At 39.1% G+C, this 20573-nt stretch overlaps 1 protein-coding gene across 1 annotated transcript; it reads right to left on the bottom strand.

Moving 5' to 3' along the window:
* Positions 1-10596: 10596 nt before the first annotated feature.
* Positions 10597-15221, bottom strand: FOXI1 (forkhead box I1). The gene is made up of 2 exons (XM_074292035.1): positions 14560-15221; positions 10597-12448 (listed from the first exon to the last, which is right to left on the bottom strand). Exons 1-2 carry the CDS (start codon positions 15128-15130, stop codon positions 11886-11888), a joined length of 1134 nt encoding a protein of 377 aa, XP_074148136.1. The 5' UTR covers positions 15131-15221; the 3' UTR covers positions 10597-11885.
* Between the last annotated feature and the right edge of the window lie 5352 nt (positions 15222-20573).

Here is a 20573-nt window from a genome sequence, read left to right as displayed (position 1 = left end):
AGTCTCAAACTAAATTCAAGTCTTAATTATTTATTGTACTGTGAGTTTACAATCAAATTTTTAAAGATATCCAGTGAATCAGTTTGAACCAGATCTAAGTCCTGAATATTTTCTAAAATTATTGAGCCAAAGATGACAGGAAAAGATAATGATGAATGTTGGAAGGGATGTGGGAAAACTGGGACACTAATACATTGTTGGTGGAACTGTGAACAGAGCCAACCTTTCTGGAGAGCAGTTTAAAACTATACTCAAAAAATTATCAAACTGTGCATTTATCTTTGATCTAGCAGTGTTGCTACTGGACTTATATCCCAAAGAGATCTTAAACGAGGGAAAGGGACATGTATGTACAAGAATGTTTGTGGCAACCCTTTTTGTAGTGACTAGAAATCAGAAACTTAATGGATGCCTATCAATTGGAAAATGGCTGAATAAGTTATGGTATATGAATGGTATGGAATATTATTGTTCTGTAAGAAACAACCAGTAGTATGATTTTAGAGAAGCCTGGAGAGACTTACGTGAACTGATGCTGAGTGAAAGGAGTAGAACCAGGAAATTAATTGTATACAGCAACAAGATTATATGATGATCAATTCTGATGGACATGGCTCTTTCCAACAATGAGATGATTCAGATCATTTCCAATAATATTGTGATGAAGAGAATCATCTACACCCAGAGAGAGGATTGTGAGAATTGAGTGTGAAATGCAACAAAGCATTTTCACTCTTTCTGTTCATATTTGTTTGCATTTTGTTTCTCAGTTTTTTTTTCTTTTTGACCTGATTTCTCTTGTGCAGTAATATAATTATATAAATGTGTGTGTGTGTGTTGGATTTGACACACATTTTAACATAATTAACATGTATTGAATTATCTGCCATTTAGGGGAGAGGATGGGGGGAAGGAGGGAAAAATTTGGAACACAAGGTTTTGTAAGGGTTAATGTTGAAAAATTACCTATACACATGTTCTGTAAAAAATAAAATAAAATAAAATTATTGAGCCAGAATATTCACATATTCCCTGAATGGATCAGGAAATGTACTGAAATTCCATAGAATTAAGAGTTGAAAAGAACCTGACAGACAACAGACTCAAAATTTTCTTTTAACATTTAGTTGATCAAACATTTGTTAAGCTCTTACTAGGTGCTAGACACTATGCTAGGTTCTGATTATCTTGCCCAAAGTCTCACATATAATAAAAATTAAAGGCCAATCTAGTTTCACATTCTCTATGTAGTTCACATTTCACAATACTATGTTCATTTCATAGCCCTGAGTATAAATGACAGATTTCATTTTATTAGACATCCTGATACTGTGAAAGGAGAAAATAAAGCATTTGTTAAATACCTACTATATGCCAGGAACTACGCTAAGAGCTTTATAATTATCTCATTTGTTTCTCACAACAACCCTATCAGGTAGGTGATATTGTTATTCCCATTTTATAGTTGAGGAAATGAATGGGATAAATATGATGATATACTCAAGATCACACAGCTAGTAAGTGTCTGAGGTTGGATTTGAACTCAAGTTCTGATTCAAGATCCTGATTCCAGGTATATTGCTCTGTCTGCTGAGCTGCTTCACTGCTTCTGATGTTAGAACATTGGAATAAGAGGAGTTGGGTTGGTATACTGGCTAGGCTATTTACAACTTGTGGGACTTTGGGCAAAATACCACTTCTTTGGGCCTCAGTTTTCTCACCTACAAAATGGAGAAATGACCACTCTTTTTCTCAGAGGAGAGATATGGACATGTATCTCTATGGAACAGTGAGAGACTATGTCTGTGGAATGTTGTATATCATATCAGATGTACATAAAGTGTCCATTGGCATTGGCTTTTATTTTCTTTATTATAAAGGAAAGCTCATGATATAGCAGTAATAGTAGTAATCCTAATAGTAGTACTAATAGTAGCAGCAATCATTAGAGTAGTAGTTGCATTAGTAATACAAGTAGTGGTAGTGCTAGTAGTAGTTAGTAGTATTAGAGAAGTAGTTACAACAGTAGTAGTAGTAATACAAGTAGTGGTAATGGTAGCATGATGGATTCATTTGCTGGAGAATGGGTATCTGAAAGGAGATAAAACAGCAACTAGCTCAGGCAGATTTGGGATCAATGGGAAAAACTTCTTCAATCCCCAAAATGATTAAGTTCCAAAGTGCTTTGACCAGTGAACTAGAAGCTTGGAGTACTAGAAAAGCTTATCACCTTTGAAGGACTTGGGGGAATTGCTGAGACTTTTCAAAAAAGTATTTTAGGGTTTGGATTTCTTTTTCCTCCCTGATGCACAAGTAGTTATAGTTAATAGTAATAGTAGTTAGTAATCATAGTAGCTGTAGTAATTAGTAGTAATAGTAGTAGTAGCAGCAGCAATAGTAGTAGTAAGTTAGTAGAAGTAATAATAGTAGTTAGTAGTAAGAGCAGCAATAGCAGCAGCAGTAGTCAGAATAATAACAATAACAACAATAATATGTACCAGGTACCAGTCCAAGGACTTTACAATTATTATTTATTTTAATCTTACAACAACCCTTCGAGGTAAGAAGAATGTCTTGTAGTAGGGAGAGATATGTTTGAAAATAATGATAAAAGCAAAAGGCATAAGTTAAACTTAAAAATAAAAGAAAGAATACAGGAGAGAGTAAAAGATGAGAAAATGAAAAAGGTTGAACTAAAGACCTCCAAGGTTTCTTTTGGCTTTAAATCAGATAGTAGGGGCTTTGAAGATGGATTGATCTTATTTGCAATGTCAAAAACCAATATTTAAATATTTTTTTCCCATCCCAATTTCTTTCCATTTTGAATCAAAGCAACTTCAAAGGCTGTTGGATAATGGCAATTTTTTTTTTATTTTTCTATTTAAAATGTTTTTTAAAAACCACTATTGAATAAGAGCATCATGCATCTACATTAAAAAAAAATTACAAATTGTTTTCTTTGTTCACGCACCTAGAATTGTAGTTCCAGGATTAGATATATGTGGTGATATGATAATTCTAGGAACATATAAAAGACCCTGTTTTGTTTGTTTTGTTTTGCTTATCTGCTTTGAAAATGCCTGTGGCTTAGAAAAATAGTTCTCAAACTTTTTTTTTCTCAGAATATTTATATTATTAAAAATTATTGAGCGTCTGTCAAAGACTTTATATTTATAGATATTTACCATATTAGAAATAAAAACTAATTTTGTATTTGTAAACCCTCAGAGACCCCCGGGGATTTTCTGGACCACACTTTGAGAATCACTGGTTTAGAACATGATTATTCCAAAGAACTCTAATATGTTAAATAGTTTTCTCATTATTCCATTTTTATCCTAAGCCTTGGCATTCAAACAGGAATTGACAGAATCCCTCCCTATTTTTGTTTGTAAAAGGAATTTTCCTTGGCAATGTTGTACATAACCCAGGTTGATTTTTGTTTCCTGCAGACTCTCAGGAGTTACATGATGAAAAGCCACTGTTTTCTGAATCAAAAAAGGATCCTTCTGTCCAGAGGGAACTAGCCTGTTTTTTTTAGTAGTCTTCTTTTAAATAGAAATAATCCCCTGGAATTTCTCAAGCACAGTGGTGTCATTTGCTGGAGAATGGATACCTGAGAAGGGTTAAAACAGGAAATATTTCAGGCAGATTTGGGAATCAATGGAAAAAGCTTCTTAAATTCCCAAAATGATTAAGTGCCAAAGTCCTTTGGCCAGTGATCCAAAAGCTTGGAATATTAGGTAAGGACATTATTTTTTTAGGACTTGGGGAATTGCTGAGACTTTTCATAAAAATACTTTGGGATTTGGATTTATTGCTATGATTTGTTTTTCCCTGATGCAGTAATCACTTATATATCAAATGAGCTCAAGAGCTTGTGAATTTCTAAAAACCATACTTTGTACCAGAGTAGTTATAACTAGGGCAGGACAACTGGAGTGTTGTCTCAGAATGTCAGATTTATAGGGCGCCAAATTTAGATGGTTCCTGTGGTACTTGCAGGCCTCCAGCAGCACAGAAACAACAGTACTTAGTACCTAGTTAATGAGAATAATTACATAAATCAGAAGAAACCAGATGGTGGGCTGCAACAAGCTCCATCTCACTTTGCTTTCTTCTCTCCTATCCCCCATCCCTAAGCCCCTCAGGTTCCTTCTTATTTAAGCCTATATCCTTTCCATTAGTCTAAACTATTTGTTCAGATTAAAAGGGGAGGGAAATTTAAAAAAAAATCTGTGAGTCTTATTTGAATTAATTTTCCTTTTTCTGCTCCTCTCCTGCTTCCCGATGTAAGAGAAGAAGCCAAGGACAGTTTTGCTTGCCATCTGGATTGTTCCTGGGCAGCTGAAATTTTGACCTGGGAAATCGCATCTTCTGCTTAGACGTTCACTAGGATGGACGAGGGAGGAAGCAATTCATGTCTGTAATATCGCAATATTTCTGTCACATGAAACCACAAAGGAAGCATTGAGAGCATGGGCAACAATGGACAATTTAATCATGTTTTAGCCTCGGCCCCCGTGGGGAAAGGGAAAGGTAGAGGCAGTGCTGGGAATGCCATGGGCTAGAATCATCTCATCCTGGCAGGGGCTGAGTAAAAGCCAAATCTAGGGATAAGAAATGTGTTTATTGAATGCACAGCCAAAATGGACCTCCTTTATAGCATGCAGAAAACTAGTCACTAGCTGTGGGTCCTTTGAAAGCCCAGCTTAAAGGGACCAGACCTGACTTTCAACTTTGGAAACAGTTCTGGCTTTGAAGTGGAGGGATTTGGGTGGATTTGGACAAGGCCCCGAGGACCCTTCCAACTCAAAATCTATGATCTCATAAATTTCATGTTATTTTCTGACCCATTCTGTCCTTCAATATGCTTTTTTTTATTCTTTCTTCCCATCTCTTCGAACAGGGACACTTAGATTAGCTGGCTACATCCCCACTCTTTTATCTAACTATCTGAGATAAGGGGACCTAATTCTTCTCTGGCCACAGTACTCTTGACAAAGCTGCTGCTGGAAAGGAGGTGTTAGTCCAGTTCTTATATCTCACTGGGTCTTACTTCCCCTGTCAATAATACGAAAAGGTTGAGCTCAATAACCTGTAGGACTGTTCCAGTATTGATATTCCATTTTTCCATATAGTTTAACAACTTAGGGAGCATCTAGATGGTCAAAGGATAGAGTACTGGGCCTGAAATAAAGAAGACCAGAGTATAAATCCTACCTCAGGTGCTAACTTAATAACACTGTTTGATTTGAAGGGTAAGTTACTTAACCTTTGGTTACCTCAATTTCCTCAACTGTAAAATGGGAATGATAGTAGCTCTTATAACTTTTTGAGGATTAAATGAGATAATATTTATGAAATGTTTAGCATGTAGTAGATGCTTAATAAATATTAGTTCTCTTCCTTACCAACCTAACTATATAAACAACCAGTGGAAGGCAACATCCTTGATCATAGGTAAACCCAAAGTCCCTTGGATTCCTACCTCCTCAGAAGTGACTATTTGGGCACCATGGAAATCTGGCCCATATTAGCATGGTGTGGTAGAAAGAGCACTTGACTTGGAGTCTAGAAGCCTGGCTTCAAACCCACCTTTGATGCTGGCTGGCTGTATACTGATGGATAAATGAACCATATGAACAATAGCTTTCTCTCTATAAAGTGAGCATATTTATAGTTGCATGGCCTGTCTCAGAAAACAGCAGAGCACCTTAAAACATTATGTAGGAGAAGCTAGATGGTTCAGTGGAAAGAGCACAGCCCTCAAGTCAGGATCTGAGTTCAATTCCAGTCTCAGGCACTTAGCAATTACTATCTGTATGATCCTGTATGATCCAGGCAATTAACCCTAATTGCCTGGAAAAAAAATTATGTCTTAAGTTGAGTTTTTAAAGATATGGAACAGAAATGAACAAAATAGGAAAATGTACAGAGTACATAGACAGTTAAGAGCCTCTTATATATATTTTCCAGTGGGTTTCTGAATCCCTTCCTTGAGGGACCTAAATAATCTTGCCAAATTATACTAAGGGCTGGAGGTCTCTACCCTCAATGTCGAAAGAAAAAATGGATTTTTTGGAAAACGAATTTATCTCTAACATGCACAGTATGCATGATCCACAGAACTTAAAAGATATTGCTTATAGCAAGATCTAATTCTAGTATGGTTCTATGTCTTATTGCTTCTAATTCTTCATTAACATTAGCTACAACAAGGCAGAAAGGGATGTTATGCTAGATGGTTTGGATTTTAATTTTTTTTTTTTTTGGTTATCTAAGTCCTATTATTCCTTAAACTTTAATTCTTTACCTCTTAATAGAAGGCCTTCATTGACTTCTCTGTTATGCACTAAAATTCCTTCTCTGAATGCAATTCCCATTTGCTTTTGCGGGTTAGTTCCATAAAAATTATAAATAACATTACAGTGGGTTGTTTGATTTTTCCTACTAAATTATAAAATGGGGGTGATTTTTTTAGAAGGGCAGGGACCTTGATTTCATTATTTTGGAGGTCTCCCTGGTGTGGTAACTCCTTGTATCTGATGATACAGATCATCAATGTAGTCATGGAGAGCCACTTGAATCATTGCAAGGTGAAGTGACTTTGCCACCCACCTAGCCAACGTCAGATGCAGAACTCAAAACCAGGTTCTCCTGCCTCCAAGGCTGACCTTCTGTCCATCATACCTTTCATGGGCTTACACTTCTTTCATCCTCCACACAGTTCCTACCTAGTACATTGATGGGAATAGTTGGCATTAACATTAACTTCATCAACTTTGGGGTGAAGGGATGAGCAAATGGGGAAATACTAGGTTTTGAATCTATCCCAGTATTCATTGGGATTGATCCTCCTGTGAACACTATGCTTTTCAACCAGGAACTTAGAGCCAGGAAACATTCTCACACCACATAGCCAAGGGAGTTAAGGAATTGGCTGGCATTTATTGTGTTGTAGCCCAGGTGTGGTTGTGGTTTTCTCCTTTTAAATTCTGGGCAGGAGGTTAACAGACAATTGGGGAGTTTGATTGCAGATCTATTTGGCATTCAAAGCCCTTCATAACCTAGCCCCTTCCTCCTAGTTTTCCATTCTTAAACCTTACTCCTCACCATGTATTCTTCCATTCAATGATACAGGCCTATCGGTTGTTTCAGTGAACAAGACACTCCATGAATCTGCCCTAAGCATTTTCTCTCTGTGAACCCCACAATTAGGACCCCCACACCTTTCTCTGCAGTTCTGGCTACTGACTTCCCTGCTTTCCTAAAAGGTCCAACTAAACTTCCATCTTTCATAGGAAGCCTTTTCCAACCCTTCTTAATTCTAGTGCTTTCTCTCTGTTAATTCCTTTCTATCCCAGATATAGCTTGTTTGTACATATTTATTTGCATGTGGTCTCCCCCATCAGATTGTAAGCTTCCTGAGGGCAGAAACTTTCTTCTGCCTCTTTTTGTATCCTCAGCTCTTAGCAAAATTCCTGGCACATAGCAAAGGCCAAATAAACATTTATTTATTGATTAATCTCTCTATCCCCTCCTTGCTTCACCACAGGGGCAGTGTTCCTTTCTGCAGTAGGCACGAGCCCACCTTCTACTTTGTCATGGAACACTTAACTTTCTTCAAATCCTTTTTCCTCTCCTTGCTCCCATGGATTGCCTTCTCTTGAAGAGCTGACCCATGACTAGCTGTCAGCAGAGCATTTGACTTTGAATCTGAGCCTGCTGGATTCAAATTGCTCTTTGGAAGACCATTTTTTTTAAACAAATGGATTGATTGAGAGCAAAATACATTGTAAGAAGCCATGAGGACCTGGTTTCTAGTCCTGTTGCTGTAGGCACTGAATAAATCTCTTCCTTTGTGAGCATATTAACTCACTTAAAATCTCCTCACTTGAGGAAGTTTGACATAATCCACTTGCCCCTTCCACAATCCCACCACATCCTTTTAAACCAAAACTAGTGATTTCATCAATATAGAGAACTGGAGAGGAACTTCCTCTTAACAGTGCAGATCAATGATTTCTTTGTAATTTATTGTTTGTAATTTATTTCCGGGGATCACTAGGAGGTTCAGAGAGTTGCTCAGGATCAGGTATCTGGGGTGTCTTAGAGGCAAGTCTTCTTGACTTATTATATCACAGGTCCTCTCAGTTCTATGATTGACCACAATCCTCCTTTCTCCTACCTCAACAACTTTATTCCTAAGAGCAAATCCCCTTTTGCTAATCAGGAAAGGGAAGATATTTCCTCAGAAAAGATATTGAATAATATAACTGATTTCTCCATGCCCTTCTATTTTGTCTCTAATCTTTCCCTGACTACTTTTACTTCAAGCTTTCCTGTTTTTTTTTTCTCAGTATTTTATTTGTCCATATACATATAAGGATAGTTTTCAACATTCATTTTTGTAAAACTTTGTATTCCAAATTAGCTCCTTACCTCTCCCCTCCCCAAGACAGAAAGCAATCTGATATAGGTTAAAAATCCTTTTAAACATATTTCCATATATGTAATATTGTGCAATAAAAATCAGACCAAAAGGGAAAAAATCACGAAAAAAGAAAAGCAAACAAATATTTTTGTGTTTGTGGTATTTTTTTTAACCAGGTGAAAGAGGCCATTCTTTACCTCATTTCTTACTTCATCTTAATCCCTGACTGGACATTGATTAAATTAAACTGAAACATGTTAAAGACCTTAGCTTAGCACCAACTTGACTTCAGGTTGTACCTGAATTAAAATCTGGCCTCAGACACTTAACACTTATTAGCTATGTGACTCTGGGCAAGTCACTTAACCCCCATTGCCTCACCCCCCCAAAAAAAAAAGACATTAACTACATCTAGGGTTACCTCCAGTCATCACCATTTATATCTTGCCACTGGACCCCAATGACTCTGGAGGGGAAAGTGAGGTAAGTGACTTTGCAAAGCCCTCTCTTAATTATATCCAATTCACTTCCATTTTGCAGCATCCTCTCCCTAATATCATGGTCCTCTTCAACAATAAAGAACAGATAACAATTCTGGGTTCAGACCTTAAGTACAGGATAGATTCCAAATTCTGCAACCTAAGAGATCTTCATGTCCTTTTCATCTTCCCCTCCTCCACCATACTTTCCTTTATTTGACAGACACACCTACCCAAAGTGCAATGTATAGAGAGTTAATCTGGCTTCTCTACCAGCCTTTTCTTATTGTTGTTCAGTTATTTTAATCATGACCCCATTAGGGATTTTCTTGACAAAGATTCTAAAGTGATTTTCTTCTCCAGTTCATTTTACAGATGAGGAAGATGAGGTACAAAGGGATAAGTTCCTTGCCCAGGATCACATAACTAGTAACTGAGGACAGATTTGAATCCACAAAGATGAATTTTCTAATTTGAGACTGGACATGCCAGTTCTAACAGCTAGTGACTTAATTCATGCAGAATGCCCTGGGACAGATAGCATGATGGGAACTGTTGGTGAACCCCTTGTGCAAAAAGCCAGAGAACGCCTGAAGAATCTCACCAGGGATGGCTCCCACCCAAAGCTCCTTTAAAGAACCATGGTACATTGGATAGCATGCTTTATGCAGTCAGGAAGACAAATTCAAATTCTGTTTTGGGATTTTTTGTGTGATATCTCTGAATTTCTTGAATTAATCATAGGATTATAAATTTACAGGTGACCATAGAGGACCCTAGTCCAACTTTCTAGTTTTACAGATGAGGTAAACAGGGCCCTGAAAGATGTGGCTTTCTCAAGGTCACAAAGAGAGTAAATGGGAGAGTGGGATTTGAAATCATCTCTGTTGACTCTAAATTCATTCCTTTTCCACTGTCATGTTTTGAAGAACTAACTTCTTCTACTCCTTCTCCTCCCCTTCCTTCCCCTTCTCCTTTTCCTCCTCTCCCCTTATCAATAAAATGGGGATAGTAATAATAATACCTGCCACACAAAGTTATGGTGAGGATCAAATGAATTTATATACCAAAAGCACCCTGTAAACCCGAAGTACTGCAAATGTGAGCTATTATGATTATTAATACAATGGCTAGCAGACTAGTGAGAAGTAGCATGGCATAGTAGAAGCAAGCGATTCAGAGTCAGATTTCCCAGATTTAAATCCTTTCTCTGGCATTGCTGTAGGGAAATTTTTGGGCTTGCTTTTCCCCATCTGTAAAATGGGGTTAATTTTACCTTAAGAGGTAGGATTGTTGTATAGAAAACATATCATGCATTAGTTATTGTTATATTTTCTGCTTCCAGGGATGCCACTCAGACCTTCTCTGTGCCAAGCAAAAAGACATATCTTCAAGGTCTTTGGGCTCAAAATAAACCCCTTCCCCCCAGGCTCTTCTCCCATCTGCTCTCAGTTGGAAATTTGCTGCTGTCTGTTTAATTTGAGGTCTGCATCTTTCTCCCTCCTAGAGTTTGGAGGAAGTTGGCAGCCCTCAAGGCTCGCACCTCTCCCTGCCAGCCTATTCTGTACCAGACATTGTCAGGCAGGCCAGGCCAGCCAGCTTGAGGCTTTTTCCGATATGGATTTGGCTCAGCTGCTTCTAAACAGTAAGAATTTTGCCTCCTAAGTAAAGGCCACACACTTCTGCACAAAGATTTTATTAATAAAAAAATACTTCCAAGTATGTCTTGTGTGTGATGAAAGAGTACAAAACATATACAAAAACCAATAACATAAAAGAACAAAAAACAACAACAATAATAACAACAACAAGACTAAACAATCATAATCACAGGAAGGGCTGCTCCAGTCACAATGTACAACACTGTAGGTAGAGTTCTCAGTGGTTGTCTCAAAACTTGGTACAGGAATCTGGCGGGTTTCCAGGACTTAGGAGAGGGGAGGTATTGTCACCTCTCTGGAGCTGAAGTTTCTCCTTCATCTTTCCCTTATTTCTGGCTATAAGAAGGAAGGGTTTATTCTACTAGTGTTTCTCTTGGATAGCACCAACACCACATTTTCAGTGGCCCATGACACACGGGAAGTAAAGCTTTGAGGGAATTATACATTGGCAATGCCAGGGATATTAGGTTCATACTATTTCTTGCCCTGAATCCCAGGCAGGTTCTATCATGGGGCTCTCTAGCAATGGTGACCCCTTGGCTGGGCAAGTGTGAGGTAATGGGGAGGCTGGAATTCTTTCTCTTTGGCAAGTAAACTGCTCTGGTCCCTATGCTGAAGATATGGTGGGAGATGCTGGCTCCAGACGTCAAAGGGTAAGAATATTGGGTCTTAGGTGCCTTCAGTTAGAGGCAAACAAGCAGTATTTCCTACCAGCTTCAGTATCTATGGCTTAGATCTTCCAGTGTTGTTCTGAATTTCCCTTCAGGGAAGAGGAGGAAATGAGAACTTTTAGGATTTTCTAATGCCAAGAACCTAAGCAATATCTCCCCAACTAGATTGCCTAGACCTGCTGTCTCTGGAAGCATTTACTAATAAATCATATTTCTAATAAATCTATGATTATGTGGGCATTTGTATGCTGCATGTATGTTTATATGTGTTTGTGCATGCTTATGTGTGAGATGGATTTAGTCAAGTCTCTGAACAAAAAGTAGTTTATCCCCTATCCTTCTGGACCAGATTTAGAGGCAGCTAAGTGACATGATGGATAGAGTGCTAGTTCTGGAATCAAGAAGACCTGAGTTTAAATCTGGCTATAGATACTGTAGACCCTGGAGAAGTCACTTAAATCTTTACATTGCCTTCCCCCCAAAAAACAAACAAAACAAAAACAAAACAAAAAAACCCAACAAAATCCTGGACCAGAGTCCAAGTCTCAAACCTCAGGATGAATAGAGCTACCTACTGTGTGATCCCTTTTTCTCTTTTCAACCCTACCTGTCTTTGCCCAGGACTTTGTTCCTATTTCTAAACCTCCGTCCCCTCCCTGGGGTAGAGAATGCTGTTCGTGTTAATGCTGTTGTAGAAATGAGTGTTGAATTGGTTGAGGACAGAGCCACTGTAGCCAAGGTGGTTGGAGGGAATGGGGTTGGACCAGTCACCCCCACCTCCATGGCTGGGAATATTGGGGAGTGGGGAGAAGGAGTTGAAACTCAGGAAGTTCTGACCCATTTTCTCAGTGCTCTCAGTGTTGAGTCCTGGAGGAGCCCCCCCTGAGCGGCCTGTAGAGTTGGAGCCACTGACATAGGCGGTCATGGTGGACAGAAAGCCTGTGAGACATGGGTTGGCCGATGGAGAAGGGGGAGAGCGCTTCCCTGGGGAGCTATCAGAACCCGGAGAGGCACTGTCTAGCATGTCCTGGGGATCTGTGGTCTTGGGGCTGCCAGACAGGAGACTGTCCTCAGATTTCTCTGAAGCCAAGGAACTTGTGCTGGACGTGACATCGGACTTCCTCTTTCGCTTTCTGCGGAAATTTCCATTATCAAACATCTTCTCACAGTTTGGATCCAAAGTCCAGTAATTTCCTTTTCCTGATGAGAACCGGGAAAAAATCATAACCAGAAAGACATAATTAGGTTTCCTCCCCTTGTATCACAATTAATTAAAACCCAAAGTCACCAAAGATTCTATTGTGGAGTCATAGACTATTGAACTTGGAGTCAGCAAGAGCCAGGTTCAAAACTTGTGTCTGGCACTTAATAGCTGACCATAAAACAAATGACCTAACCCCTCTCAGTTCACTTGTGGATATAATGGCACTTTCAGTAATCATCTCATAGGGCTGTTCTGAGATACAAATGAGATAATAAAGTGCTTTACAAACCTTAAAGCAGCATTTAAGGCAGCTATTATAGACTGATGAGAAGCATTCTACTTTCTAATCACTCACAAGTATGTATTTATTATGTGCCTACTCCTATGCTAATAGATTTAGGATCACTGAATAAGAAATCTTATTGATGACCTAGTTTACAGACTGGGAAACAGAAGGTAAGAGAGGTTATGTGACTTGTCTAGTGATGAACAGCTAGTATGAGACAGCCCCGGGTCTCTTGAACCCAGGTCACCAGAGCAAAGGCTTTGAGTTAGAAAAGAAAGAGGCTATCTAGTCCATTGCCTTCACATGTTAAATTAAATGACTGTCCCAAGGTCAGGTAATAAGTAGGAAAGTTGAGATTTGATCCCAGAATTCTTTCCCCCTTGACAATTCTATTTCAATAAATGCTCTTAAAGCTCCTATCAAGGGCAAAATCTGTTGTACTAGGGACTCAGATAGAAAATGATCCAGTCTCTGCCCCTGAAAAGCTCTGAACCATTTCTTCTACAAACCAGAAGTCCATTGTGAGATATTTTTCCAATTTCCAAGGCTATGATGCTCTGAAATGAACAACAATTTTTATTCCATCTCTTTCAAGCTCCTACCTTACTCCAGTCTCCAGAAAGAAGAGGATAGTCAGGGAATAACGTGGGATGATGGGAATCACATTTCTGCTTTCACATTTCTCATTCCCTCCCCTTGAGCTATTTGGTAGTATTCTCTAATTATTTTAGACATGTTCATCTTCCCTCCTTAATTAGATAAGCAGTTCATTAAAGATGGTGACCACTTCTTTGTTTCTCATATATTTATCAGAGGTGCCATGGGATTCTGAGTTGAAAGGCACAGGACATTAGGTAGTCTAAATGCTATCATTTTATAGATAAGCAGACTAAGTCACAGACTGGCAAAAATCATTTGCCCAGAGACACAAAGTCAGTAGCATGGGGAGAAGGGTACTGACTTTGGAGACTGAGAATCTGAGTTCAAGTCTAACCTCTGATTCTCATGTTCTGTATGACCTTAGATCACTTAATCTCTGTGGATCCTAATTTCCTCCTCTGGAAAGTTGCAAGATGCAGAGTGAGACGTATGTCTTTGAATATGCTCAACGGGGAAATCTGTTTTACTTATCTATATGTATTTGTTACAATGATTTTAGTTAATTAATTTATTTTTAATCCCAAAAGGAGTAGTAGAAGTAGGAAGAGAGAAAAAGCAAATGCTTGTTAATTGGAAAAAAAGGAAAGTAACATGAAAAAGAAAGAGGGAGAGAAAAGGAGATAGAGAGAAATACAAAGAGAGAGGAAGAAAGGAAAGAAGTAAAAGAAGGAAGGAAGGAAAGGAAGGAATGAAGGAATGAAGGAGAGAGTTGGATGAGATAAGCTCTAAGAGCCTTCCAACTTTAAATTTATGATCCCTTGAACTCCAGAGCTTCTTACTAAATTCCAGAGCTTCTCCAACTACTCCAGGCAAAGTGTCTCATATAGAGCTGAGTGTACACTATGGCCTCAGTAAATACTTAAATTGAAATGAAATAAGACAGGTTCAAATAGGATCCATTTCCCCGACCTATGGGTTTTCTCTCTTATCTTTAGAGGTTAAAAGGGCAGTAAGAAGGGGTATTCACTGGGCTATTCAATCTTCATTTTCTAAATTTGCTTAGTAGGGTTGAAGATTGGGGTTCAGTGGCTTTAAATCACCTCCACATTCACACACACACACACACACACACACACACACACACACACACACACACACACCCAGGTTAGATAGTACAGAGTCTTTCCAGCCCATTTATTTGATTTTTTCTAGGCCCCTTACCTGGATCATCCTCATCCCTGGGCACTTTCTTAAAGCAGTCATTGAGAGAGAGGTTATGCCGAATGGAGTTCTGCCAGCCAGCCTTGCTCTTATTGTAGAATGGAAAGTTGTCTGCCACATATTGGTAGATCTGGCTGAGGGTCAGCCGCTTGTCCGGTGCCCCATGGATGGCCATGGCAATGAGGGCTGAGTAGGAATAAGGTGGACGCACCAACTTCATCAGCTCTTCCTGGGAAGGAATGGGTAGCCAGCCCAGGTCGGTAGCCCCAAGGCCATTGGGCAGCAGCTGCCTCTGCATGCCATAGGACTGGGGGAGGAAGGGTCCGGGGTTGGAGCCTGGGAGGTAGGGCGGAGGGGTGATAGCAGGCCCATTCAGCCAGAGGTAGGGATTTGGTGTTGCCCCATAGTCCCCACTGTTATCATAGCCCGAGGGACGCTGAGGACTGGGCATGTTCTGTGGGTGGAAGAAGTTCTCATAATAGATGTTCATCTCGGGGGGCTCCTGGCCAATGTTGGGGAACTGAGGGCTGCAGCGGGGTGGGGAGTGCGCCTGGAGATCGAAGGAGCTCATTGTCTGCCTTCTGGGGGACCAGTGGCCCTCCTGAGCTACGGTACACCTGGGCGAGGCTGTTCCTGGAACAGGTGCAGCAGCTGGACCCAGGCCCCACTACTTATACACCTGTGCAGTGTTTAGCCTTGAGCTCATGCTCCACCCCAGGGAGGCAGGGACTGGCTGGAGATCAGGCTGATAGGGAGCCCCTTGCCTTGGGGGAAGGCTGGCTGCCCTGCTGAGGAAAGCGCCTCAGCAACCCCCCTCCAAGCTCAGACTGCTTCCTCAGTACAGATGAATTAAAGGGAATTCCCCTCAGTGGCACCCAAGGCGGAAAATCTCCCCTAACAATGCTCTGAAGCCTGGGAAGCCCTCTCCCACTGACTTATTAGAGCTGAAGTTCCAAATGCCCAGAGTTTCTCTCTGTATGTCTCTCTGACTGTCTCTCTTTGTCCCTCTCTATCTTTATGTATCTCTGTCTTTCTGTGTGTCTCTCTTGTCCATCTCCTCTCTTTTCCCTGGTTTCTCTTTTCTCTTCATTCTCCAAAAGTAATCAGGAGTCATGAGATTTTGTCTCTGTCTTTTTCAGTCTGTTTCTCTCTCAGTCTGCCTACTTCTCTGTCTGTCTCATTCTCTCTGTGTATGCATTTTTTTCTTTGTGTCTCTGTCTTTCTCTGTGTCTCTGTGTGGGTGTGTCTTTCTGTCTCTGTCTCTCTCCCTCTCCTCTCTATCCTTTTCTCTTCATTCTCCAAAGGCAATCAGAAGATAACGAGATTGACTCTATTGAGCGAATGTTCAAATCCCTTCTCTCAATCACCTCTGCTCCCTTGGACATCTAGTAGCAAACTCTCAGTGAGCCCAATCAAAGGCATCACCTCACACAAGGGCACACAAACAGCCAGAGAATTCATGTTCTAAGATGTATACAGACAACAGGAGCAGTCCTCAACTGAGGAATCATACAGAAAAAAAGGGACATAGATTAGATTCAAAAGAGAGAGCTGAGTTGTATATTTTAATATTTCCCATGTGTGTGCTCACCAGTTTTTCCTTTATGGGATAAATGTGCAGGATGGACAAGAGAAGATTTACAAATGAAGAAAGGAATAAAATGAAGCTAGGATCCTGAACTTGATGACTACTGGGGTGGGGGTAGGTTGGTGAGATCAACCAAGGAATCGGATGCTCAGATTTGGATCTGGAAAGAATTTAAAAATGATGGTCCCTCATTTATTTTTTTTGTCCAATTTTATAAACCTGCTTTTTAATTTTTTTGATATTTATTTATTTTTTTACAAAAAATTTATGCATAGGTAATTTTTCAGCATTGACAATTGCAAAACGTTTTGTTCCAACTTTTCCCCTCCTTCTCCTCACCCCTTCCCCCAGATGGCAGGTTGACCAATACATGTTAAATATGTTAAATATAAGTTAAATACAATATATGTTTACATGTCTAAGCAGTTATTTTGCTGTACAAAAAGAATCGGACTTTGAAACAGTGTACAATTAGCCTTTGTAGGAAAACAAAAATGCAGGGGGACAAAAATAGAGGGATTGGGAATTCTATATAGCAGTTCATAGTCAACTCCCAGAACCAACCATTCACTGGGTGCAGCTAGTTCAGTTCATTACTGCCCTATTGGAACTGATTTGGTTCATCTCATTGTTGGAGAGGGCCTCGTCCATCAGAATTGGTCATCATATAGTATTGTTGTTGAAGTATATAATGATCTCCTGGTCCTGCTCATTTCACTCAGCATTAGTTCATGTAAGTCTCTCTAGGCCTTTCTGAAATCATCCTGCTGGTCATTTCTTACAGAAAAATAATGTTCCATAATATTCATATACCACAATTTATTCAGCCATTCTCCAATTGATGGACATCCACTCAGTTTCTAGTTTCAGGCCACTACAAAGAGGGCTGGATGGTCCCTCATTTAAAAGATGGATAAAGAGATTGAGAAAAAGAAATTACCCAGTCAAGGTCATATAGTAGCAAAGTCAGCATTCAAACCCAAATGTGGTTCCAAATCTAGTACACTTTCACACTGTGCAGTTTCACTGGGAATATGCTGATTTGAGAAGCAGAACAGCTAGATTTGCCCCCTAATTCTGTCATAAGGCCTAATGTTGGAATCCCAAAGGGTTTAGTCACATAGCTCTCCTTGAACTTTGATGTTTTAATCTGTGAAAGAGGAATATAGCTTCTTTCCAGGTTCTGATCATCACTCAAGCTGGTTGGTGGCTTTCTCTGAGCTCCAAATTCTGAGGGTAGGAAGGGAGGGAAGACAAAGGGAAAGTGAGGTAGCAATATAGATAATTTCTACTTTTAACTTGCTTTCTGTGACCTGGGAAGGAACCAGTAGTATCCGCCAGAAGAAAATTAACTCACTCCTCTCCCAGAATCCTCCTAGTAGAGTGATCTTTGGAAATCATCTAGATTTTCTCATTATATACATGAGGAAATTGAGGCCCAAAGAGAAGCAGTGACATGTCCTAGTTTATGGCAGAGAGGGTTCTTCCTACTGCCAATCCAGGGATTTTTCCCACTCCATCAGACTGCTTTGGAAGTACACAACTGTTCAGTCACCTCGCCAATAGTCTGTAACATTAGTTTTTGTTTTTTTCCTAGAATTGGCTTGAGTTCTTTATAATTCATTAGTCATCTGCAATTTATTGCAGTCAAGGTGATGCTGAGGTGAAACAGAAGGAGAAGCAGAAGGGTCTTTTCTGTGTGGTTGTTTCTTCTGTGCTAGAAAAAGTGAACAAGGCACCATAGGCTTATCTGGAATGATGCTTGGATCTAAGAAAGTTATCATTTTTGGCCCTAGTATCTCTCGGAATTTTTCCACAAAAAATAGAAGTGTTACTGCTTTGATAACAAGTTTTAACTTTATTTTTAATTCATGTAACCTTGGACAAGTAACTTTTCTGTGGTCATGTTCACATTTATAAAATGAAGCAATTAAACTGGAAGATCCCATCAGTAAATCTTAACATTGTGGGAGTTAAAATGGTTACACAGGGGCTAGCCTAGATCATCCAGAGACTTTGCCCCTTTGAGAATTGCATCTTATAAACCCATCATAATTCCCAGTCCAGGATAGAAGTCTGTCTGCTTCAAGCAAGAAGTGAGTCATCCGGCAAGGCTGGCTCTTCTATATGGCAGAAGGAAGGGGGTATAGATAAACTAGAAGGGGAAACATCCCTAGTTTAAAGTTTACAGAGGAGAGAGTGGGTAAAGACAAGATGGAGAAAAAGCAGAAACTTGCCATAGCTCTCCTCAAAATCCTTCCAAGCACTAAATGTCATAATGTCATAAAACTAATCCTAAAGTGACCAGAACTCACAAAAGAATGGGACCAAATAATTTTCTAGCCAAAGAAAATTTTAAAATTCAGCAGGAAAGGTCTATCACACCTAGATGTGAGTAAAGCACAGTTAAGTGCAGGACACAAGAACAGCCCCAGCAAATAAGAAAGAGGTCTTAGGAGGCATTGAATAAGTAGCATCATATGCAAAAGCTTGTTAGATCTCAGCCCACAGATGGTAAGAAGCTTTGAACAACTGGTAAGAGGACATTACAAGGGTTTCTTTGCTCACACTGAGGCAGGACTCTGTTGCTTTGATTATACTTGATACCTGTAGCAGTTCTGGGCAGTTCCAGGGTGAGGAGGAGCACTAGCATCCCAGAGCTTGTGGTTTCAATGGAGCAGGGACCCCCATAATAGTTCAAAGGTAGGAAAGATTTGAGCATAAGCTAGAAGAGTAATAAACATACTTCTCCTTAGGTCACACCACCTTGGAAGAACAGAAAACTTACAGGTCCCTAGAAGGATTTTCAAAAACAGCTGCACAAATTCCCTGAACTTGGGACAATGCACTGACTATTCTGGGAGCAAACCCCTCATTTAACAGAATTGAAGTACAAGTAATAGGCTGGGAAAATGAGCAAACAACAGAAAAAAATTCTGAAAGTTACTATTGAGAAACAAGATAAAACACAAATTCAGAAGATAACAAAGTCAAAGCTCCTATATCCAAAGCCTCCAAAAGAAATATTAATTAGTCTCAGGCCATGGAAAAGCTCAAAAAGGATTTTGAAAATCAAGTAGAGAGGTGGAGAAAAACTTGGGAAGTGAAATTAGAGTGATGTAAGAAAATTGTGAAAAAGAGTCAACAGCTTGGTAATATTGACACACACATACATACACACACACTGAAGAAAATATTGTCAAAGGTAAATCCAGGTCAAAAAGCCAATGAAAAGAAGAATGCCTCAAAAAGCAAAATTAGCTAAATGGAAAAAGAGGCACAAAAATTCACTGAAGAAAAAAACTCTTTAAAAAATTGAATTGGGGGATAGCTAGGTGGTTCAGTGGATAGAGCACTAACCCTAAAGTCCTGAGTTCAAATATTGTCTCAAATACTTAACACTTTCTAGCTATGTGATCCTGAGCAAGTCACTTAACCCTAATTGCCTCATTAAAAAAATTTGAATTGGGCAAATGGAACAGGAGGTACAAATATTCACTGAAGAAAATAATTCCTAAAAAATTAGAGTTGAACAAATGGAAACTAATAATTTTACAAAAATTATGAAACAATAAAACAAAATCTAAAGAATTAAAAAACTAGAAAACAATGTGAAATATCTCATTGGAAAATACCTGACCTAGAAAATAGATCCAGGAAAGAACAATTAAAATTATTGAACTCCTGAAAGGCATGAGCAAAAAAAGAGCCTACACACCATCTTTTAAGAAATTATCAAGGAAAGGTTCTCTGATATTTACAGGAAAGTAAGTGGGAAATGGGATAAAAAAAGGGAAGGTTTGGGTAGGGGGTAGTCAGAAGCAAAACACTTCTGAGGAGAGACAGGGTAAAAGGAGAGAGAGAGAGAGAATAGAATAGAATAGAATAGAATAGAATAGAATAAAGGAGGAGGGTGAATAGGATAGCAAGAAATACAGTTAGCAATAGTAACTGAAAACATTTTTGAAGCAAATTTCTAAAGGCCTCATTTCTCAAACAATATAGATAATTGAGTCACATTTATAAAAATAAATCATTTCCCAATTGATAAATGATAAAAAGATATGAACAATTTCAGATGAAGTAACCAAATCTATCTAATGCCATATGAAAAAATGCTCTAACTCATTACTGATTGGAGAAATGCAAATTAAAACAATTATGAGGTACTACAGTGGTTCTCTAGTTTACATATACTTAGTCCTTAGCATGGTGATGGAATGGTCCTCTAGTTCACACGTATTCAGTATGCTGTAATGATGTAGTTGTAATATTATTAGATTGATTAATAGGAAAGAAAAAGTAAATTACAAATGTTGGAAGACATGTGGGGAACAAATGATACATTAATGTACTATTAGAGCTGTGAACTACTTCCACCATATTGTAGAACAATTTGGAACTTTGAGTATAAAACTATGCATAC

The sequence above is a fragment of the Sminthopsis crassicaudata genome, chromosome 2 (assembly GCF_048593235.1).
Source record: "Sminthopsis crassicaudata isolate SCR6 chromosome 2, ASM4859323v1, whole genome shotgun sequence".
Lineage (NCBI taxonomy): Eukaryota > Metazoa > Chordata > Mammalia > Dasyuromorphia > Dasyuridae > Sminthopsis > Sminthopsis crassicaudata.
The sequence above is the reverse complement of the archived record's forward strand: the minus strand, read 5'-3'. Positions and strand labels throughout refer to the sequence as shown.

Bases quoted from the DNA above. Each gene is read 5' to 3' on its own strand.
- FOXI1 (XM_074292035.1), bottom strand. From the start codon at position 15,130: ATGAGCTCCTTCGATCTCCAGGCGCACTCCCCACCCCGCTGCAGCCCT. The intron at 12,449-14,559 runs GTAAGGGGCCTA...GGTTCTCATCAG, and splicing joins CAGGGATGAGGATGATCCAG to GAAAAGGAAATTACTGGACT.